Source organism: Trichechus manatus, unplaced genomic scaffold (genome assembly GCF_000243295.1).
Source record: "Trichechus manatus latirostris isolate Lorelei unplaced genomic scaffold, TriManLat1.0 scaffold00010, whole genome shotgun sequence".
NCBI classification, from domain to species: domain Eukaryota; kingdom Metazoa; phylum Chordata; class Mammalia; order Sirenia; family Trichechidae; genus Trichechus; species Trichechus manatus.
The window spans coordinates 19,014,371-19,039,256 of record NW_004443946.1 but is presented as its reverse complement, the minus strand read 5'-3'; the positions used below and the strand labels follow the sequence as shown (position 1 = coordinate 19,039,256).

Below are 24,886 nucleotides of genomic sequence, written 5' to 3'. Positions count from 1 at the left end.
GCAGTATCAGAACACTGTATTGTGATGAGAAGCAGGTTACCTCATTTCTCATACAGAATATCAAGAACTTGCCGCTAATGATGGCGTCTCACTCATGCCAGTTACGCACTTGGCAGGGTACTTAGCACTGAACGTGGCAAATAAATGCTTTTGTTATTTTATATCAATATTTTTCCATAGTTACATTGTCTAAGTGTAAAACCAAACCAAACCTGTTGCTGTAGAGTCGATTCTGATTCACAGCAACCCTATACAACTGAGTAGAACTGCCCCATAGGGTTTCCAAGGACCAGCTGGTGGATTCAAACTGCTGACATTTTGGTTAGCAGCGAAGCTCTTAACCACTGTGCCACACTTAGAAAACCCAAGTAGAGTCAGGGTTTACTGTAACCCTTTTATCTATCAGTGTTAAAAATTAGAATGTCATATTTTTAAGAAAAAGTAAACTAACTGCTAAACAGAGTAATCCAGTGATTTATAGAGCTAAATAGATTTAAGAGATATATGCCTTTTGACCTTTTAATTCTATTTTCCCTAAGGCCTTCACTGAGCTTAAGAGCGAAATCTTATACATATTTATATTCTCCAGTGATGTGAATATAGTAAGTGACTTGAATAAATGATGATGATTCTATTGACATAAAGCATGTTCTAAGGTTGATTAGACCTCTGAAGATGTTTTTGGAATACATAATTAAAACTATATAATAGTAAAAACCAAACACGTTATCTTAAGGTGACTTTACTAGGAATCCTTAGGCATGTACTCAATATGAGAAATGCGATGTCAGGCTTTCTCCAGTTGGGCATATACTTGCTACTGAGGAAAAGGGAATGACTGAGATACGGGGGGGAAAAAAAAACAAATAAAAATTCCTCCTAGAATTCTAGGATTAGTTTGCTCTGTATCAAAACAAAAGAGAGCTATAGCACCACCAGTTAGGTATTAGGTTTCAATTTAATATCAGACATTCAATATAATTCAGTAAAAAGGAAGAGGCCTTTTAGAACAGGAGAGAGAACCATTTATCTCTTCAGAGTATCAAGTTTGGTCCTTACAGTTGTTAAACACAGCTGAGAAACAACATTCACATGCAAGGCACACTGCTACAGTCTATGGGTTTTGCTCAATTTTTTTGTGTTAGCGCTAACACTATCTCTTTTCTATTATAGATAAAATCTCTCTCTACATATATTTGGTTCCTATCTAAATGGAAAAAAACAAAAACTAAACTTGTTGCTGTTGAGTCAATTTCAACTCACAGCAACCTTGGTGGTGCAGTGGTTAAGCACTAGGCCACTTATCCGAAAGATCAGCAGGTCAAACCTACCGGCTGCTCTGTAGGAGAAAGATGTGGCAGCCTGCTTCCATGAAGATTACAGCTCTGGAAACTCTATGGGGCAGTTCTACTCTGCCGTATAGGGTCTCTACGACTTCCTAAATCTAGGTTGGCTATATTGTGGTCACTGCTAAAGAAGTCCTCAGCAGGAGGGGGGAATTAGACAAATCAGATTATTACTTGTGATAATGGCAAGAATATTTATTTCTACTTTACAGAGAGATCACAATAAGCAAGAGAAATTTTATATGACTACCCTGATGATGACCAATTTATGATCAAGAAGTTTAGTATTTTCTGAATTCTATGATCAATGTAACCATGGAAATATTAAAATGTTGTTTCTAAGGTTGATGCTTTGGAATACACTTAATACAGTATGTTTGGATTTGTTTCAGTACCATACTCAATATTAAAGAAATTATAAAATTTAAGAGAAAAAAAGGGATGACAAAATCTTTCTCTTTGACCTTTAGAATTATGAGACTCTAATCTCTACGGAAAACATTTAATACTGACTCTTGCTTCAGGGAATCATAACCATGGAAGTTAATCTTTTTAATTATTCATTCATAATCATTATAAGTTTTATTATGTTTGTTCTACTTTTTTTTTTTAAGGAGCATAGTCTCCATACTTCTATGAGGCAATGGAAAGTAATATTAGAATGAACAGTTGTGATACTAAGATAGAATAGACATAAATGTTTATTAGTATATGGTTATATTTTTGCTATCATTATTGGTATTCTCCCCATTTATTATCCCATATTCATATGCTCTACCTACATATTTTATTCTTCTACAGACAAGGATTTGTTGAATCAGTAGTGATATATGAAAGGAATAAAACTCTGGTCACTAGATTCCTTACTCCATCCATTACTACCATAGCTTCAGAGGGCTTTTTTCTTTTCATACATTATTTCCCCCTCTGTGCTCATGTCATCATATCATCTCTCTCATTCAAAAACTCCTAATTCTTTTATTCACTTTAGGCTATTAGAGCAAAGGTTCTTAGTCTATCTTATCATCACAGTCCATGGTTTATATTTTTTGTAAAATCACATATGAAAATGTATACCTATGTGGATTTTTCCGAGGGACAGAGGTCAAGATATCCATAACCACCAAAAAATTAAGTACAACTGCTCTAGCAGGTAACACAACATAAGCATACACAATCAGGCAATAATGACATGTTACTTAGTAAACAGTGTAAAGGAGAATAAACATCCAGAGAACAGAATTTAGTATTTCTTAGATAGCTTCTTGTTATCTGGCCCTAATATATTCTTATCTACCTCAAATATGTTAAAACCAGAAAATTATAAAATTAATCATACACACTTTATTACTTACCAGTCCTTTAATCTTTTCCTTTTCTCACTATTTAGCCCGGCCCATGGACTGTTGTTGTTGTTGAGTGCTACAGGGTCAATTTTGACTCACAGCCGCCCCATGTGACAGAGGAGAACTGCCCCATACAGTTTTCTAGGCTAGGCTTACTGAAAAAATGGTGTGTGTGTGTGTGTGTGCACATGTGCGTGTGGTGAGAGAATAATTTAAGAGCTTGAGGTTTATTTCATATTCCATAAAAGTCACCCATTTAAAGCATACAGTTCAATGAATTTTAGTATATTGGCAGAGTTGTACAACCATCGCCAAATCTAATTTTAGAACTTTCTCTATACTCCAAAAAGAAGTCTGGTGTACATTAGAGTCACTCCCCCCACTCTCCAGCCCCAGGCAACCACTTTCTGTCTCTATGGATTTGCCTAGTCTCGGCATTTCACATAAATGGAATCTTATAATATGCGGTCTTTTGTGACTGGCTTCTTTCACCTGGCATGTTTTTAAGGTTCATGCATGTACCTCATTCTTTTTTATTGCTGAATAGTATTCCATTTTATGGATGTAATAACTTTTATTTATCCATTTATTAGTTGATGGACATTCAGGTTGTTTTCACTTTTTGACTATTATGAAAAATGTTGCGATAAACATTAGTGTACACATTTTTATGTAGACATAGTTTTACTTTCTCTTCGGTATATACCTAGGAATAGAATTCCTGGGTCATATGGTAACTCTGCATTTAGCATTTTGAAGAACCACCAAACCTGTCTTCCAAAGTGGCTGCACCATTTTACTAGGTTTACTTTTTATTGTTAATAACAATAATAAAAAAATAGTGATTCTTTATTGAGCACTTGTGTTATATGCCAAAAAGAATGGTGCTAAATGCTTTTTACAGTACTATTTCATTTAATCTTTATAACAAACTTTTGAGTTAGGAACTATTATTATTCCTATTTTAAAGCAGAGAAACTCAGACTCCAAGAGGATAAATGTGGGAGTTAGAATATGAACCCAGATCTGTTTGACCCGAGTTCACTGTCATAATAACACCATGTGGCTTCTCATTTCCTCTAGACCGTACATTACATTTATTTTATTTCCTGTTTCTCCCAATTTTCTTCATATTAAGTCTAAATACAACACCTTCTGTTAGTAAAGAATCATCACCCACCAAAATGTATTTCTTTCTGAAAACAGTAACGATTTTTCCCACTTTCTAGATGGAACCTGTGGATTTTCTTTTGTGTTCTCCAGAGCACGTTTAGAATCCTTTGCCATTAGAAAGTGCTCTGATCTATTTTGCAGCATTTGTTCTGTTCTTTTTTGCATTTATTGTGTACTTTGAGGTGATCCTCTTGATAATGATTTACTTCTACTGCTTTCACACTTTTTCTCTAAAGTTTTATTGCTACTTTAGTTTTTTAATAGTAAAACCCTTAACCTCTCCAATAAGAGAGACTATAAAGAGAAGTAAGGAGCCCTAGTGGCGCAGTGGTAAAGTGCTCGGCTGCTAACCAAAAGGTTGGTGGTCTGAACCTACCAGCCACTCTGAGGGAGAAAGATGTGGCAGTTTGCTTCCGTAAAAGATGTACAGCCTTGAAAACCCTATGAGGCAGTTCTACTCTGTCCTTTAGGGTTGCTATGAATAGGAATCGACTCGATGGCAATGGGTTGGGTTTGGTTTGGTTTTAAGGAGAAATAGAAAGCTATTATTCAAGTCCTTTCATCTCTCACCTGAAGATGAGTACTTACTTGCAAAAAGATATAAATCATTATTACCTCATGTGACACTAGGGGGTGGGGGGGGAGGAGCCAAACTTCAAATATTGTACACACTCTGCAGGTAACTGTAGCAGTTTTTTCAGCATCCCCATATTACGTGTCTCCTCCTGTACTGCTTTTGTGTCAGCAGTGTGCTGAAGAAGCTGCTTTTAAGTGTACTTGGTACCAGCCTCCCTTCTATTAAAAAAACGAAAACCCCAAACCAGTTGCTAGTAAGTCAATTCTGACTCTTGGCAACATCAAGACTTGCAGATTAGAACTGCGACGCACACAGGGTTTTCAAGGCGGTGACCTTTCAGAATCAGATTGCCAGGCCTTTCTTAGGAGGCACCTCTAGGTAGGTTCAAATCACCAACCTTTTGGTTAGTGGTAGAGTACTTAACCATTTGCACTACTCAGGAACTCAACAACTTGACAGGTAGTGTTAAAACTCTGTAAAAAGTCATCCTGACCACAACTTTTTAGAAACTATGCAAACAGATACAGTTCTTCCCTTTCAATGTGTAGAACCCAAGTGTTTTAATTGGAGAAACTGAATCTTTCCTTCAAAATTGTCAACCCAAATCCAAAACCTTTTCCTATAGAAGTGAAAATATGAAGAATCTGCTTTTATAAAAAATATAATCTGCCACACACCTCTCCCTAACCCCTAGTTTTTAAAAACCTAGCACATCTATGAATATCTTTGGACAGATTTTTTTCGTTTATCATTCTGGTTTCACAGTCTCTGAAACAGAGGCAAAAAGAAGTGAGTGTTTTAAAACAACAAGTATTATAAAATGGTGGGGGCAGTAGTAGTAGCGTCAGAAACCGTCTAACTTCAGCGGGGGATAATGTGAACCAAGATCAGCCCAAGGCCAACTCCTATGAGGTGGAGGTCAGACATACTTCCACCCTCCAATCTTTTTACCAACTCTGACACCTGTTGTCCCTCCCACGGCACTCTCTACTTCTCTTCTGGGTTTGATAATCCACTGCAATGGCCACACAGAACTCACAGACCATACTTACAGATAAGTGGTTTATTAAGGAAGTAATAGGCTACAACTCAGGATCAGGATCAGGAAGCATGTAGGCAAAGTCTCCCTTCTTCCAGCGTAGGATAGCTCTCTCAGCTCCTCTTGGCCTTGCAGGCCTCCTCTCGGGCCCCTGAGGACAGGTTCCTCTCAGCCCCCTGAGGACAGGTACCTCTTGGCTCTGCTGTCTATTATCACTGACTCTGCCATAGGGTCCCTTCCAGGCCTCTCTCTGTCTTCAGTGTTACAGCCCTTGACCCATGTTACAGTTCTTTTAGGATGTTCCTTGCCTCCTCTCACTCTCTGCTTTTTCTCTCTTCTTTCTTCCTTCTGCTTCTGTTCTTGCTTCTTTCTGTCTCAAAAATCTCTGTGGGGTTGGCTCCAGATATATACAACTCCTTGTCAATCTTAAGGCATGCCCATCCCAGCAGGGATCACAAACTGACCAATCCCCTCTTGGTAGGCCATAGACACTTCATTTCCATAACAGGCAATAGTTACCTCATTTGCATTGTCCATAGCCACTTCATTTGCATAGTAAATTGACCAATCCCTGAAAGGTACATATCAATCACAGGGCAGGCTGCAGCCCAGGACCAGACAGAAAGCTCCAAATCAAGTTGTTTACAGCTTACCCAGTGTGATGGCTAAGGTTGTGTGTCAACTTGGCTGGGCCATGATTCTCAGTGGTTTGGCAGCCGTATGATGTGATCACTTCCATGATGAGATTTGATATAATGTGATCACCTCCATGATGGGATTTGCTATGAGTAGTCAATCAGCTGAAAGGGAGTTTCCTTGAGCATGTGGCCTGCATCAAATATAAGTGGACATTCTGGCAAGGCTCATAGGCTTTTTGCTTGCTCTGGATCTTGCAGCTGTCTCCTGTTTGTCTGACCTCTGGTTCTTGGGACTTGAGCTACTAGCTTTCTTGCAGTTTTGCCTGCCAGTCTTGGGATTCATCTATCTTCGCAGCCTGTGAGCCAGAGCCCTGCTCTCTGACTTGCTGATCTTGGGTTCGCCAGCCCCTGTGGCTATGTGAATCAGGAGAAGCCTCTATCCTGATCCATGGTCTTGGGACATTCCAGCCTTTAGAACCGCGTGAGCGATTTCCTTGATATAAATCTCTCTCTATATATATTTACATGCTTTGCTGGTTTTGCTTTTCTAGAGAACCCAGCCTAAGACACCCAGGAAATGTAACAAACCCTCTGGGGTAGAAAACTAGGGCAAAGGTAATTCCGCAGGTCTCAGGGGAAAAATCTCTCAAGGAGTTTTTCCAAAGAACCAAGGCAAAAGGCCACATAAAGGAACTCATTTCACCACAAGTAGGCAACAGTAGCACCAAAAGTTAAAAACGGCTCTAAACAGAATGAGAAGTAAAATCTTTTTTCCATACTAGCTATCTTTTTTGAGCTTATACTTCTGTGAAGAAAGCCAGCCAATGAAGGCAAATTATAATACTGGATCTCGTGCACCTCTAATACTCTAATAGTTTAATATTTTAAGGGAGTATTATGAGAAAATGTACTTAACATCTTAAACGTCATCAAGCCGCATACTCCATTATGCATAAAGTGCTTTCACATATATAACTAAATAATACATCTGAAGTTTCCCTAAAAAAAATTAGTGTATAAATACAAATTATGAAGCATTATTAAAAATTAATTACCCTTTAAGTATTCTACTGTGAAAAGATGAAACCCCAGAGAAGTCAGAGAACCTTGAAAATATTCCCTACAATGTGTCTTGATTCATTTTAAAGAAATTCTACAATGGGCATTTTCCTTTTTGTAATTGAGGGATAATTAAATCTCTGTTCTAAAGTTGCTATTATATGAGATTCCTATAAACGTATTTTTACTTTGTAAAAAAAAATCCTTATACAGCCCCTCTTTTCTCAGATTTCCCTGAGAGATGAGGCAACAGTGTCTCTGTCTCACTTTTTCTTATTTCCACTCTTACCTTCCCCTCCCCACACCATTTCCAAATGGTAGTGCTTCTCCTGGGCAGGGGCAGAGCCAATCTCCCTAGGCCTCCTTCAACCATGATGCCAGGGAGCCCCATCCTCACCTGGGTACAGGCTACGGCACAGCTGGAGTAGTGGGATGTGCAATGGCAGCAACTGCCTCACGTTCAGGGTCATCAAGAACTACTGACCCACAAGCTGCAGTAGTACACTAACTTAGGGAATAAGTAAACGCAGTGACTAGGAATAGTTTCGTGGTGTTAGCTAAGGAAAATTCCAGAGGACTCAATCTTTCTTTTTGGAAGCCTAAAATCTTGCATAACAGCAAGCGATATTTAGATAACAAGTCCCTGAAAGACTGATTCCTGCCATCTAAAATTTTCACATGACTCTAGCAGACACGAGAGTGTCTTCATAATTTTAAAATGAGAAATTACTGTTAAAATTAGATACTTTAAGCCCGTATGATCCCACTGTATATGTTTTTCCTATAACCATTTTACATGGGATGTCAAATTGGAACAACTCATTGATTTACTAGAATAAATCACTTTCTCAGGGACGTGACAAAAAACAGTCAATGAATTCACTCCATGTAAGTAAACCTACATGTAAACTCTGCCCTGCAGCAGGTGGCGACTCAAATTTCAGTTTAATTCTTTTAGTCTTAGCTGGGCTTCTTATAGTGTACCTGGCACATGCATGGTTCAAGGGTCAGCCAGAGATTTGGACAGTTTATTTACAGAATTTGAGGTTCCCTTCTCTGGCTCTCTCCTTTCGGGATTTCTTCCCTCACACTTTAAAGCAGCTGTGGTTGCCCCAAACTCTGTTCTTCCAGTTAGTAAACCTGTAGGTTTTAGTTGCCAGGTAGGCCAAACTGGGGTTTATTCTCAGGTTAAAAGTTGTAAAAATGAGATAGTCAGTGCCATTCCTTTCTTCCAAATGTCAACCTCTCTCCACAATCTGCCTGTTTTGGGTCACTTTCCAGTGCTTTCAAATAGTTAATGTTTTTATTTCTTTGTATGGTCCAGCATTTATAGTTATCTGTGAAAAGCGTTCGCCTAATAGGTGCTATTGAGCTATACTGGAATGTAACTTCCCCTCAAACCATTTTAAATGCTTATTATTTTATTTATCAATAAAATTTAGAATTTGCCTCTATGAGTTTGGAATTTCACAGCTATTCTACTCACTGTTGTAGAACAGGCAATATGAAAAAAAAATCAGTGACTATGTGGAACAGGTTTGATTAAATGTATTCCGTATTATACAACTGTAAACTAGGTCCTAGAAATAACTGCTGGTGAAAAATAGAATTTTTGCATTTTAATCTGTTACTTTTTGTTCCTCCTTCTATTGAGGTCCCCCCCCCCCGCCAAATTAGAATAGTTTTAGTGATTTTTATGATTCTAAAAATACACTTATTAAAAAGTCAAAAAATAATTCAATCAACATAAAAAATTATGAAGACATTTAATTTAAAATCACCAAAATTTTATCAGCGATAACTCATTTTAAATTTTTGGTAAACTTTCTTCCAAACAAATTTTAATACATAACTACACACACATGCACAGGAGTGTTTTTAACTTGCTTTTTAAATTAAAAAATATGTCAATAATCACTCCATATCAATTCACTATGATAATTTTAAAGTCTGCATAATATTTTGTATATTTTAATTAAAAAAATATGTGGTAGATATTAGGCTGCTGTTAGTTTTTCACATCTACGAAAAACAGTGTTTACCTTTAACTGTGAGGCAGTGAGGTAGAAGAAGAGGTAATGGAACAGGACAGGTCTGGTAACATGACAGATTTCGGGAGAAACAGACTTACTAGCTTTGGGCTCATAGACAAGTTACTGAAACCCTTTGAAACTTGAATCATGTTAGGAGGATTAAAGCAAATGAGAACATCTGAAAAGCATATACTATGATGCTGGGTACATAAAAGGCACTCAAAAAATCAGTGCCTCTACACACATTATGAAACTATTAAGGAAGCAAAGATATTTGATCAATCCATATTATTTATTACTGGCTTCCATATATACCAAAATTTGGTGTGAGAATATAACTTCATATTGAAATTATATAGTCAGTTGGGAAAAGAAGTAGTTCTGAAATATTTCCTTGTCTGAAACGTCAATGATATATCTCTGACAAAATTTCATATATAATAGGATTTTCCTTTGAACATTTTGTTCCAGACTGAATATAGCTAGAAAATAATTGGGCATGAATAGCATACATTATGTAATTAGTTTAATTCTACTTAAAAATCTCCTTACAGAAAACATTTCGAAACAGTTTTATTTCATTCACTGATATTTAGCCCTCTGTAGAATATAAAAAGATTTGATTTTCAAATACCTTAAACAATAACTATCACTGTGGTTTAGTTTTCCAATAGAATACCTGGTTCAAAAAATACCTTAAAATGTCACAATATACTTTATATGTCTATTAGCAAAGAATAGCAGAGGAAGTTCATTTTAGTAAGGTTAAAGAAAGTATAGTAATCTAATGGAATTCTAGCCAAGTCTTCTGTGTAAAGATCTTATGCAATAATTAGTAAGTGAAACAATAGAACACTGATCTATCTATAGGCAGCAAAAAATAGCAGAGAGACAGGTAGGCTTAAACTATCTTTCCAGAGAGAGCCAAGAATTGTTCCCTTTACCAGATCAGAATGTTCCAGTGTTGAGAGGAAAATTACCTACTCTATGTTATGCAATGGTAATCCTATATTCTGGTTAAAAAAAAGAGACTAGATGATCAAAAACACCTTAGAAGAAAAATCTGTAAGCATTTGATATTTTTTCCATCATTCCTCTGGGATACTCTTATTCTGAGGACAAGATAACACAGGAAGGGGTTCTCAATTAAGTGAATAGCTCCAGGATTGGGCGGGGGGAGCACTAAACTATTTGGTTGAGGGAGTAAATTAATTTCCAGTTGTATACTGTTACCTTTATGCTCTAAAAACCCCCACCATTCATTATTCTCCCGAAATATGCTTCTTCTTTTGAATTCCTTAGCTCAGGGCCCAGTACCATCCTTCATGAAGTTGTCTAAATTAAAAAGCTGAAAATTAATGTTTACTTATTTCTATTGCTCATTTCTGAAGTCAGCTTGGATCGTATCACATAGTCGTCATTTACTGCATGCTTATGTACCATATACTGTGCTGAGTAAAAACATTTAATACTCGTAACAACATAAAATAGCTATTATCTATATTTTTAAGGAAAACTCAGATTAGTTAAGATATGTACAAGGTGACAATCCTATTAAGGGCAAAGCCTTATTATTAACCATTGTGATGTACCTCTCATGCTTTTTATTCTTTGCCACTGACAAAAGCCTTGTCTTTATCACTGTTCATCTATATTAATATAAAGCTTCCTAAGTGGTTTGTCTCCAGGCCGCCTTCCAATCCATTTTGGTAAGAATAATAAATGCACTGAAATAAATCTGAAAATGTCTCTCCTTGCTTCAAAATCTTTAGAAACGTCTCTTCTAAGGCCTACAACTCATTTACAATATTATTCCAATCTAACTTTCCAGCCTTGTTGCCTACAATTATTCTTAACAACCCCTTGACTTTATCAAACTCGCACTTCTTAAAAACATTGTCCTTATTCAGGTTTCATGGTATTTTCAGTCACCTTATAAGCATGTGAAAGCTAAGCAATGAAAAAGAAAGAAGAATTGGCATATTTGAATTGTGATGTTGGCAAAAAATATTGAATATACCATAGACTGTCAATATAACAAACAAATTAGTCTTGGATGAAGTACAGCCAGAATGCTCCTTAGCCGTGAGGATGTGAGACTTCATCTTGCTTACTTTGAATATGTCATTAGGAAAGACCAATCTCTACAGAAGATTATTCCATCTTGGCTAGAACTCGAAATCTCCTCAGTAGGAGACTTTCAAATTTGACAAACTGACTGTAAATATTATCTGGAGGAATTAACACATAAGCCAACAGAATGAAAAAGAAAAATGACACAGGACTTTCCCTAACATGCTAAAAAAAGCAGTATAATCAAAAGAGTATGGCACTGGAAAAGAAATAAGTATACCAGTGGAACAAAAATTCAGAAAAAGATTTATGTGTGTGTCTAGGCATATAAACATTTATTATATGACAAATAAGGTAATTCAAATCAGTAGGGAAAAGATGGGTTTTTCAATTGGACTAAGAAAATATAACATCAGTTGAGTCATTCCATATATAAGTAAAAATAAATTTGTATCAATATAAATTGCGGATAGATTAAAGAACATTTAAATATGTAAATTTAAATACAGACCCAAGATAGTAGTGTAAACTGGCATAAGTGCTTTGGAAAACAGTTTGATATCATCTCACAAAGTGGAAAATACGCACTGCTTAAAACCCAGGAATTCTATTCCTCAGTATATACCTCAGAGAAACTCTTTACACATGTGTACCAGAATGCTTTTAAAAGAATGCTAACAGCATCATTTTTTCATAAAAGCCTAAAATGGAAACAAGCCAAATATCCATCAACTATAGGATGTCTAAATAAACTCTGGTACAATGGAGAATTTTACAGCAACAAAAAAATATAAGAAATCTTAGTTACAGGCAACAACACTGAAGAATCCCACAAACAGTATTGAACAAAAGAAGCAAGATTCAAAAGACTGCATACAATATGATTCAATTCATATAAAGTTCAAAAAGAAGCACAAATAAATTATAATATTTAGGAATTGGCACATAGCAGGTAAAACTAAAGAAAAGCAAAGAACTGAAAATGATAAAAATGCAGGATATTGGTTACATCTAGGTTGGAAAACAGAGTTGTGACTGGGCCAAGAATGTATTCACTTTTTATCCCTTACAGCCTTTGGCCAAAGCATCTATTAACTATTTTGAAGTAAGAAATATTGTAATCAATAAATGCATGCTTGATTTAAGCTATATATAAACTAAATAACGATTTCTGGTGCTAGAAACATCATGAAAGGTTACTGTATTTCACAAAAATTGAATTATCTTGATCAATCAATCATGTTTCCAATAGTTAAAATACACATGCATGTTTACTGAATACTAGCCAAAAGGCTGTCAGTTTGACCTCACCCAGAGGCACCTCAGAAGATAAGCCTAGCAACCTGCTTCTGAAAGGTCATAGCCTTGAAAACCCTATGTAGCACAGTTCTACTCTGACACACATGGGTCACCATGATTCGGAATCAACTCAATGGCAACTAACAACAACAAGAACAAGACAGTATAATTCAAATTTAAACTCAATTGTACTATTTATATATTTATATATATTTTTATATTTATATATTCCCAGAGATTACCCAACTAAAATGAACATTACATCCAGATTTCGCATTTCCCCTGACAAAAACAAAAAGTTTACATCTGATTTCAGCTGAAAACGCTAATGGTGCCATCAAATATTGAAATATTTTATAGCAGTTTTTCTTCTAATACTTCTGAAATCAAGAATCAATTACATATTTTTTTAGGCCTCAGGCTTTAAGTTCTCTGAAGCTGTTCTGGAAATAATATCAGTATATAACTACAGAATTTCAAAAAACAAACAATAAAAAACAACCAAAGTTTCTGCTAATTAATTATATAATTAATTAATATAATTATATAAATAATTAATATAATTACGGTACTAATCCTTGATGTTGACTACACGTTAAAACATCTGACATATCGCAACAAATAGTATCTCACATATTAAGGATCAATGGGGTTAACTGATTTTAAAATAATGCAAGTAAATTAAAGAACTATTTACTAAGCTTTGAATTCACTGATCTTGATATTTAAAAGTTTAAATCAAACCAAGATTAATAATTTCTTGAGATCTTTACATGTCATTTTAAAAGTACTGTTTATCCTGACTACTGCATTCGAACTGTTAAATTTGTTTATGGAAACATAGCAAGTTTAGTTCTCATTAGATTGTAAACTGCTTTGGGACAAAGGTAACATGTTATGATAGAAGATTAATATTTCACAGAACTTAGTAAAATGTTAGAGACAGAAGAAATGAGTAATGCTCTAACTTTCAAAATATAAGATTAATTTCTCATTCACTGTATTGTAAATTTTTAATTTAAATTGGCATATTGTGTTTCAAAGGAACCAGGAAATATTTACCAGAAGGCTTATATTATTTATAATTGTTGAAGGAATAAAGGGAGAAGTAATTATAATCTTTATGCACATTAACGCCGATACACAGTGCTTTCTCAAGTAGATTTTCAATGAAATACATAGGAAGGGGTTCCGTTTTTGATTCTCCTAATATTTCTCTCAGATATACATTACTAATGGTGGATAAAATCTGAGGATGATTATCTGATTCAATATATTTATTAAAAAAAAAAAACTGAGTAGACTGACTGGGGATTAAATGATGTCCTAACATATCTAAAGAGTCAACTGTATAAAGAAAATGCAATTCATCCCCCACCTCCATCCCTACCAGGATACTAACTTTTTGTAGAGGTGAAAAATGTCATACTATACCTTGATTTCTTCTATTTCGTCTGGTACTATCTTGTATGCTGATATAGTCCCACCCAATCTGAAATTAGGAGAAGAAAATAGTCTCAAAACTGGTAACAGTGTATTAAAAAATATGGAAGATTTCTGCCATTAGCATAAGACTGCCATCAATAATTGTTCAATGCCTACTCCAATAACCATGGAAGAAAAACAACCATTTTGTGCGTAAGCTTTCCATAAGAGGTAAATAATGAATGACTACTGAAAGAGAAACATTAAGTTAGGTTTTTAACCATAACTAAATTTCTCTAACTGATGGTTTTAATGATGCTAAAACTGCAAATTTATCTACTGGATTCTGCCACAACTAACATGTATCAGGAACCAACAGCAGCCACAGTGTTTGCTTCTTTTAGAAAATAATTTAAACAGGTAGTCAGAGAGATATGTACATCCAGTCTGTATAAGGGAAAGTGATGAGAGTTTGGTGCTTACAAATAATCCCCTAAATCTGTGGGTTACAAATAATTTGATAATTAAGATCTGTTCTTTCCTATGTGACGGTGATGTCACTACATGTCATGTTCACCTTTTTAAAAAAGCAGGTAAGATTTACATAGCACTTACCATATACCAAGCATGTCACATGTATTATTTAATTCTCACAACTTCCTCCATTGTATAAATGGGGAAATTGGTTCAGTAATTCTTCCCAAGTTAGTAGTGAAGGAGCTAATTAAGATCTACATAAGTATAAAATACCAGATTTGGAATATATGGAATGAAATAAAAAGAACGTTTTATATTGATTATATTTTAAAATAACATTCTGAATATATTAAGACATACTATTAAAATAAGTTTTATCTGCTCCTTTTTACTTTAAAAAATGTGGCTACTGGAAAATTTAATATTATATATATGACCTGTATTTGTGGCTCCTATCATATTTCTATTAGGCTCTTAAGCTCCAAGATTATCCACCTGCCTTTGCTCTAATACAGTGCTTACAAAGGAATCTTCTGGTTACTTTTGACTTTATTAAGTACTTCAATATCAGAAAAAGGAGTATCATAAATAGGGTACTTAAGTATTCTGAATACTTTAGAACATGTCCTCTCCCAAATGTGAATTAATAAATGACATTGTTTTCTATGAAAAAAAAAAAACAACTTAATCCAACTAAAAGATTTTGACTTAAGCTATTTGATATTTATTTCCATTTATTCTTGCTAAGGAAACTACTGTTCTGATTGGATTTTAAAATTGTTTCCATGGACTTAAAGTGCCATGCTTGAATGGTAAAAACACTAAGGAAATTTTACTTAACTCATATTCTGTAAGGTATACCAGAGATGCAGTAAATAACACCATACTAAGATAATCAGTAAAAGAATAGCACTAGAGGTTACTAATAATGAAAATTACATAACTTTCTGGGAGAGGTTTAAAATAGGCATTTTAAAGTTTTCATTGACAGTTATTAAAGTTATTTAATTAGAAGCTGAGATTGCTGGGATATAAATGAAGACATTAAAGCCAAAAAAAAAAAAAACTAATGAAAACTAATGAAAACTCTAAGACTGCACTTCACAGCTCTGAAAATAATGAGTTCATCATTTCATTCACTGAGTACAAACTGTAACTCATACTGTCCAGGTCATGTGGATGCAAAGAAAAGTTTTATCGGTAAGCAAATGAGTAATACAATGCATTAAGTTTTACAACAGAGCTCACTGGAAGTTGAAGGTTTGAAATTATTTCAAAATAAAAAATTAAGAAAATTTAAAAAAGAAAAAAGTGTCTGTCACAGTAAAATAGAGTGGTTTTTCATAAAAGCAGTCTACAATTGTTACATAACATAACAGAATCTGTTAGTAAGACAGTGATTTGTTAGCAAATTTGTTAGCAAAATAACAATTCAAAGATACCAATGGTTAACTTCTGGAATAAAAATAAAGTTGCTATGATACACTTCAATCCTTCTTCAACAAACAATTCGTTTTTCTCTTGAATAGCAATACCCAAAAGACTACCTTTTGTGGAATCCAATCCTAGGAGGGTATGGAAAGGTATGTTTTCAGATTAGTACTCTTTTACTCAACTTCAAATCAATGACTAATGCTTTCAATTGTTAAAAAGACAGGTTAAGTATATGATTTAACATCCTCCCATTTAGATTAAAAGGGGATATACGACATATAGGGAGCCCTGGTGATGCAGTGGTTAAGAACTTGGCTGCTAACCAAAAGGTCATCAGTTCGAATCCACCAGCTGCTCCTTGGAAACTCTATAGGGCAGTTCTACTCTGTCCTATAGGGTCACTATGAGTCACAATTGAATCCAGTTTGTTTTTTTTTAAATAAATGATGTGCACATATTTGCATAAGAATAGTATGTTGATGAAGTAACAGAATGATTAGATGATCAAGTGGCTAAAACAGGAAATGTGGAGGGACTCTATTATACTAAACACAGAAATGAGAAAGGAGATTAAAACTGATATAATAGGAAGGCAGAGCCAAAATGGCGGAATAGTCAGATGCTTTGTGTCGTCCCTCTAACAACAAAGACCTAAAAAAATAAGTGAATTGGATATATATGAAAATCTAGGAACCCTAAGCATGAAAGTCAAAGCTGAAAAATCGGACTGAGTGACAGGTGCAACGATAAACAATTTTAAAACAGCAGAAATGGAGAATTACAGATGGCCATATCACTGGTGTCCTGCTAGCCAAACCTGCACAGCACAGAAATATTGAGACAAGCAGCAGCAACTCTGCATGCAATTCCAGAGTCAAACAGGAGTGATATCAGACCTGCAAAAGTTAAGTGCACGCACCCAACCCATCACATGCACCACAGGCCCCTCCTCCATCACAGCTCCATGTGCTGAGGAGCACTCCCTCCTCCACATCCATCCCCCTCCCGACTCTGACACCAGTCTGGTGGTATTCAACACTGCTATGCTCCCTAAGCCAAGAATTCAAGGCCTCAGTCCCAAGGCACCCGCCCCCTGACCTGGCCCACTGGTGCAGGGGGTCCACGGTCTGGCGACCCTCTCCATCCCCTCTGATCATCCACACTAGTGCCTTATGAGTGAGCTGGAACAGCACATCCACACTGGCATTAGGCGGGCAGGGTTCCCAACTGAAACCCATTTTCATCAGCAGCAGCCAAGTGGAAGCTACAGATCTGTTGCATTCGACACCGCTCCACCCACTAAGCTGGTAGCTCTTGGCCTGGTCTCAGGAGCCCATCCCTTCACCCAACTACTGGAGCAGGGAGTTCATGGACTTGCAGTGCCCTTCACTCCCTCCGATCACCTGCACCAGTGCCTTGCTGACTGAGCCAGCACAGGACATCCTCACTGGGACAAGGTGGGCTGGACTACCATTTGAAGCCCATTTTCACATGCAGCAGCCAAGTAGGAGCTGTAGATCTGTGGCATTCCACATCGCCTGGCCCCCTAAGCCGGTAGCTCTCAGCCCATTCTGAGGCACCAGCCCCTTTGCCCAGCCTCTGGTGCAGGGGGTCCATGGACTTGCGGTGCCCTTCAACCCTTCCAATCACCTACAACAGTGCCTTTCTGGCCATGCCAATACAGCACATCCTCATTAGGAAGAAGTGGGCAGGGCTCCCAGTTGAAGCCCATTCTCCCCTGCAACAGTTAAGTGGGAGCTACAGACCTGTGGAATTCACTACCACCCTGCCCCCTAAGAAAGGACCTCAACCATCCACACCAGGGGCCTAAGAGCTGGTGACACCTTCCAATCTCTCCAGCTAACAGCAGCAGACACCAAAAACCAGCTGCACTACCCCCCGCCCCCACACAATGCACTGTAGGGCACAGGGGCACACCCTCCGACTGAGCACTCAGGGCAGCTGATAGCCCGCTGCCTTACCCTCTGCATCGCTCCCCATGAAACCAGAGACTTATGCTTGCTCTATACACCCCCATGGAGCCCTGCCCACTCCAGGACAGTAGGTGAGAGTCTCTGTACCACACACGCAGTGACCGATGATCCAGGCCACCTTCACCACAATCATCTGGCAAGTACTGGAGCACACACACAACACCCAACCCAAATACCAGGGAGAACACCCCCTTCATCCATGGCCAGGTGACCAGCAGAACAGATACATCACATCACCAAAAACGCCACCTACATCCTCAGCAGCCCCACAAGAACAGTCAACATAGTCCCACGCTCATACATCTAGTAGCTGCTCTGTCTACCTGGAGACAGGAGGTGAAACCTTCATTGTGGCCACATTAGCAACCAGAGAAGCACACACACCCAGCCTACACAGATATATCAAAACAAAACAAAAATTCAGGACCAGTAAACAAACATACAGTCAATAAATAAATATAACTTATTGATGCCTATGAGACAACAGTCAATATCAAATCACATAAAAAAGCAGGGCAAGATGGCTCCAGCAAGTGACCAAAATAAAGAACCACCAGAACACCTTCTAGAGGAATATAAGGCAATGGAACTCCCTGATAAAGAATTCAAAAGACTAATATACAGCACTTTCCAAGAGATCAAGAAAGAGATTAGGGAAAACACAGACAAAACCAAGGTACACACAAAGCAATAGAAGAATCCAGGAAAACGACAGAAGAGCGGAACAACAGAATAAACAGGCTACTGCAAACCATACAAAAGCAACTAGAAATGTAAGAGTAACAATAAAATTTCAGAATTAGACAACTCAATAGAAGGTCACAGGAGCAAGATTAAGACAATGGAAGACAGAATTAGTGAGATTGAAGACAAATCCCCTGAAACTAATACATTTGAGGAAAAATCAGAAAAAAGAATGAAGAAAAATTAAGAAAGCCTAAGAATTATGTGGGATACTGTCAAGAGGAAAAACATACAAGTGATCGGAGTTCCAGAAAAGGGGGGCTTAATGCAAAACACAGAGAGAATTGTTGAAGATTTACTGGCAGAAAACTTCCCCAATATCATGAAAGTTGAGAAGATATCTATCTAAGAAGCTCAATGAACCCCAGACAGGATAGACCCCAAAAGAAAGTCACCAAAACATCATAATCAAACTTGCCAAAACCAATGACAAAGAAAGAATCCTGTGAGTGGCTAAGGAAAAACGAAAAGTCCCTTACAAAGGAGAACCAGTAAGACTAAGCTTCAATTACTCAGCAGAAACCACGAAGGCAAGTAGGCAACTGGATGACATATATAAAGTCTTGAACAGGAGAAAAAAAAAAATGCCAGCCAAGAATTATAGAACCAGCAAAACTGTCTCTCAAATATGATGGTGAAATTGGATCATTTCTAGATAAACAGAAATTAAGAGAATATCTAAAAACCAGACCAACTTACAATAAATATTAAAGGGAGTCCTCTGGTTAGAGAACCAACAATATCAGAAAACAATCCGAGACTACGACACAGGACAGATCAACCAGATACGAACCCAGATAGGGAATTCTAAAAAATACAACAAAACTAAAAGACTGAAAATAGGGAACCACTTGACCCAACAGTGGCAAAGTATACATTCTTTTCCAATGTACACAGAACATTCTCTAGTATAGGCCACATTTTAGGCCAAATGCAAACTTCAACAAAATCCAAAGCATCAAAATAACACAAACCAATATATAAATGACAAAAATGTCAAAACAAAAAAACAGAGAATAAATGGTATAGTCACAGAACTTCCATATGGAGAGGAAGTCAAGGAGATATCAAGAAATAAAAGACTGGTTTAAACTTAGGAAAATAAAGGTAAAATTCAAGGTAACCACAAAGGAAGCTAACAAACTCATCAATCAAAATAAAAAAGAAGAAAAATATAGACTCAGTAAACACAAAATCAACAATAATGAAAGAAATGAAAAGAAAATCCACAAACAAAAAGAACCCAGCACAGAAAAATAAGTGGCACAAAGAAACCGTCAACACCACAAAAAACAAACCGAAACAAACAAACAAAATGACAGCAGTAAACTCATATCTGTCAATAATTACACGGAATGTAAATGGCTTAAATGTATCAGTAAAGAGAAAGAGAGGGGCAGAATAGATAAAACTAACAAATGAACCAACAAAAAAACCCATGACCCATGTATATGTTGTTTACAAGAGACAGACGTTAGATACAAAGACATAAACAAACTAAAATTCAAAGCATGGAAAAAAATAAATCAAGCAAACCATAACCAACAAAAAAAGGAATAGAAATATTCATCTCCGATAAAACAGACTTTAAAGCAAAAATCCACCATAAAAGATAAGGAAGGACATTACATAATGATTAAAGGGTAAATATACAAGGAAGACTTAACCATAATCAATATATACATACCCAATGACAGGGCTCAAAAATACATAAAACAAACTCTAACAGCACTGAAAAAAGAAATAGTTCAACAATAACAGTAGAAGACTTCGACACACCACTGTCAGTGAAGGACAGAACATCAAGAAAGAAACTCAATAAAGATAAAGATCTAAAATGCCACAATCAACCAACTCAACCTCACAGACATATACAGAACACTTGACCCAACAGTGGCAAAGTACACATTCTGTTTCAACGTACACAGAACATTCTCCGGTACAGGCCACATTTTAGGCCAAAAGCAAGCCTCAACAGAATCCAAAGCATCACAATAAAACAAACGATTTTCTCTTATCATAATGCCATAAAAGTAGACATCAATAACAGAAACAGCAAGGAAAAAAAAATCAAATACCTGGCAACTGAACAACACCTTTCTTTAAAACAGCTGGATAATAGAAGAAATTGAGGATGAAATTTTAAAAAATTCATACAATCAAATGAGAATGAAAACACATCTTACCAAAATCTTTGGGACACAGCAAAAGCAGTGCTTAGAGGTTAATTTATAGCAATAAACACACACATCAAAAAAGAAGAAAGGGCCAAAATCAACATTAATCCTATAACTTGAACAAATAGAAAGAGAGCAATAAACGAGCCCTCAGGTACTAGAAAGGAAATAATAAAGATCAGAGCAGAAATAAATGAAATAAAGAAAACAACAGAAAGAATCAACAAGACCAAAAGTTGGTTCTTTGAAAAGATCAATAAAATTGAAACCATAGGGCAAACTGACCAAAGAATAAGAAATGAGACAGATGATATCGCAAAAGACTCAAATGAAATAAAAAGGATCACAACAGAATAGTATGAAAAATTGTACTTCAACAAATTTGAAAACAGAAGAAACAGACAAATTTCTAGAAGGACATTACCTACCTAAACTAACAGAAACTGAGGTAGAAAAACTAAACACACCCATAACAAAAGAAGAGATTAAAGAGGTAATAAATTAAAAAAAACTCCCAACAAAAAAAGCCCTCGCCCAGATGTCTTCATTGGAGAATTTTACCAAACTTTAAGATAAAAGCTCATACCGCTACTACTCAAACTATTTCACAGCACAGAAAAGGAAGGAATATTCCTGAATTCATTCTGTGAAGCCAGCTTAACCCTTATACAAAAGTCAGGCAAAGACACCACAAAAAAAGAAAACTACAGACCAATATCCCTCATGAACATGGATGCTAAAATTCTCAACAAAATTCTACCCAATAGAATTCAACGGCATATCAAAAAAATAATTCACCATGACCAAGTGGGATTTAAACTAGGTATGCAGGGATGGTTCAACATTAGAAAATCAATCAACGTAATCCACCACATAAATAAAACAAAAGAATCACACAATCATCTTAATTGACGAAGAAAAGGCATTTGACGAAGTTCAACACCCATTCCTAATAAAAACTCTCAGCAAAATAGGAATAGAAGGGAGATTCCTCGACATAAGAAACGGCATTTATACCAAATCAACAGTCAACATAATTCTCAGCAGAGAGACTGAAAGTATTCCTCTTGAGAACAGGAACCAGACAAGTATGCCCTTTATCACCACTCTTATTCAACACTGTACTGGAAGCCCTAGCTAGAGAAATAAGGCAAGAAAAAGAAATAAAGTGCATCCAAGTTGGTAAGGAAGAAGTAAAACTATTCCTGTTTGCAGATGATATGAGCTTATACATAGAAAATCCCAAAGAATCCACAAAAAATTACTGGAACTAATAGAAGATTTCAGCAAAGTAGCAGAATACAAGATTAACCTACAAAAAAAATCAGTTGGATTCTTCCACACCAACAAAGGGAACTTCAAAAAGGAAATCAGCAAATCAATACCATTTACAATAGCTCCCAAGAAGATAAAATACTTAGGAATAAATCTAACCAGGGATGTAAAAGACCTATACAAAGAAAACTACAAAACATTACAGCAAGAAACCAAAAGAGATCTACATAAGTGGAAAAAGATACCATGCTCATGGAGAGGAAGACTCAACATTGGGAAAATGTCAATACTACCCAAAGCAATCTACAGATAAAATGCAATCTCAATCCAAATTCCAACAACATTCTTTAATAAGATGGAGAAACAAATCACCTGTTTTATATGGAAAGGGAAGAGGTACTGGATAAGTAAAGCATTATTGAAGAACAAAGTGGGAGGCCTCACACTACCTGATGTTAACCTGTTGCCATTGAGTTGATTCCGACTCATAGTGACCCTACAGGACGGAGAACAACTGCCTCACAGGGTTTCCAAAGAGTGGCTGGTGGATTGGAGCTGCCAACATTCTGGTTAGCAGCCATAGCTCTTAACCACTGCACCACCACGGCTCCTACTTGATGTGAGAACCTATTATACAGCCTTGGTAGTCGAAACAGCCTGGTACTGGTACAACAACAGACACATAGGCCAATGGAACAGAACTGAGAACCCAGACATAAATTCATCCATGTATGAGTAGCTGATATTTGACAAAGGGCCAAAGTCCATTAAATAGGGTAAAGACAGTCTCTTTCACATTTGGTGCTGGCATAACTGGATGTCCATTTGTAAAAAAATGAAATAAGGTCCATGCCTCAAACCACACAGAAAAATTAACTCAAAATGGATCAGAGACCTAAAACAATAAGGACCATGGAAGAAAAAATAGGGACAATGCTAGGGGCCCAATATATGACGTAAATGGAATACAAACCATAATTAACAATGTACAAACACCAGAAGAGAAACTAGATAACTAGGAGCTCCTAAAAATTAAACACTTACGCTCATCAAAAGACTTCACCAAAAGAGTAAAAAGAGAACCTAAAGACTGGGAAAAAATTTTAGGCTATGACATACCCGACAAGGGTCTAATTCCTAAAATCTACAAAATACATCAACACCTCAACAACAAAAAGACAAATAACCCAATTATATGAACAGACACTTTACCAAAGAAGACATTCAGGAGGCTAACATAGACACATGAGGAAATATTCGAGATCACTACCCATTAGAGAAATGCAATTCAAAACTACAATGAGATACCATCTCCACCCCAACAATACTAGCACTAATTAAAAACAAACAAACAAACAGAAAATAACAAATGTTGGACAGGGAGATTAGAACTCTTATGCACTGTTGGAGGGAAAGTAAAATGGTACCATCACTATAGAAAACAATATGGTGCCTCCATAAAAAACTAGAAATAGAAATACCATACAATCCAGCAATCCCACTCCTAGGAATATATCCTAGAGAAATAAGAGCTGTCACACCAATAAACATATGCACACCCATGTTCACTGCAGCACTATTCACAATAGCAAACAGAGGGAAACAACCTAAATGCTCATCAACAGATGAATAAACAAATTATGGTACATACACACAATGGAATACTGTGCAAAGATAAAGAACAACGATGAATCTGAAAAACACTTCATAACATGGATGAATCTAGAGGGCATTTTGCTGAGTGAAATAAGTCAATTACAAAAGGACAAATATTGTATGAGACCACTACTATAAGAACTCAAGAAAAGGTTTACACACAGAAAAAAACATTTTTTGATGGTTATAAGAGTGGGGAGGGAGGAGAAGGAAAAGTCACTAATTAGATAGTAGACAAGTGTCAACTCTGGCGAAGGAAAAGACAATACAGGGGAAGTGAGCACAACTTGACCAAGGCAAAGTCATAGAAGTTTCCTAGAAACATCCAAACACCTTGAGGGACTCAGTTGCTGGAGCTGATGGCTGGGGACCATAGTCTTGGGGCACATCTAGTCAATTGGCATAACACAGTTCATAAAGAAAATGTTCTACATCCTACTTTGGTGAGTAGCGTCTGAGGTCTTAAAGGCTTGAAATTGGACATTTAAAATACATCTATTGGTCCCATCCCGCCTGGAATAAAGGAGAATGAAGAAAACCAAACACAAAAGGAAAATGTTAGCCCAAAGGACTAAAAGACCACGTGAACCAGAGCCTCCACCAGCCTGAGCCCAGAAGAACCAGATGGTGCCTGGCTATCACAACCGACTGTTCTGACAGTGATCACAACAGAGAGTCCAGGACAGAGTGGGAGAAAAATTTACAACAAAATTCAAATTCATGAAAAAACACCAGACTTAACTGATCTGACAGAGACTGCAGGAACCTCTGAGACTATGGCCTCCAGACACTCTGTTAACTCGGAACTGAAACCACTCCTGAAGCCCCCCTTTCAGTAAAAAATTAGACAGGCCTATAAACAATAACACACATGAGGAACATGCGTCTTAGTTCAATCAAATATATGAGACCAAACGGGCAACTCCTGCCCAAAAGCAAGACGAGAAAGCAGGAAGGGACAGGAACTGGACAAATGGACATAGGGAAACCAGGGTTAAAGGGCGAGAGTACTGTCACATTGTGGGGATTGCAACCAATGTCACAAAATAATATGTGTATACATTTTTGAATGAAAAGCTAACTTGAGCTGTAACCTTCACCTAAAGAAAAAAAAAAAAAAA

The 24,886-nt window shown here is 36.6% G+C and overlaps 1 protein-coding gene across 1 annotated transcript in view; it reads right to left on the bottom strand.

Moving 5' to 3' along the window:
• GPHN (gephyrin) overlaps positions 1-24,886 on the bottom strand; it is a 632,163-nt gene that overhangs the window by 356,180 nt on the left and 251,097 nt on the right. The window contains exon 3 of the mRNA XM_004370959.2: positions 14,018-14,075. Coding sequence (XP_004371016.1) covers positions 14,018-14,075 — 58 coding nt within the window. The remainder of the gene's footprint in view (positions 1-14,017; positions 14,076-24,886) is intronic.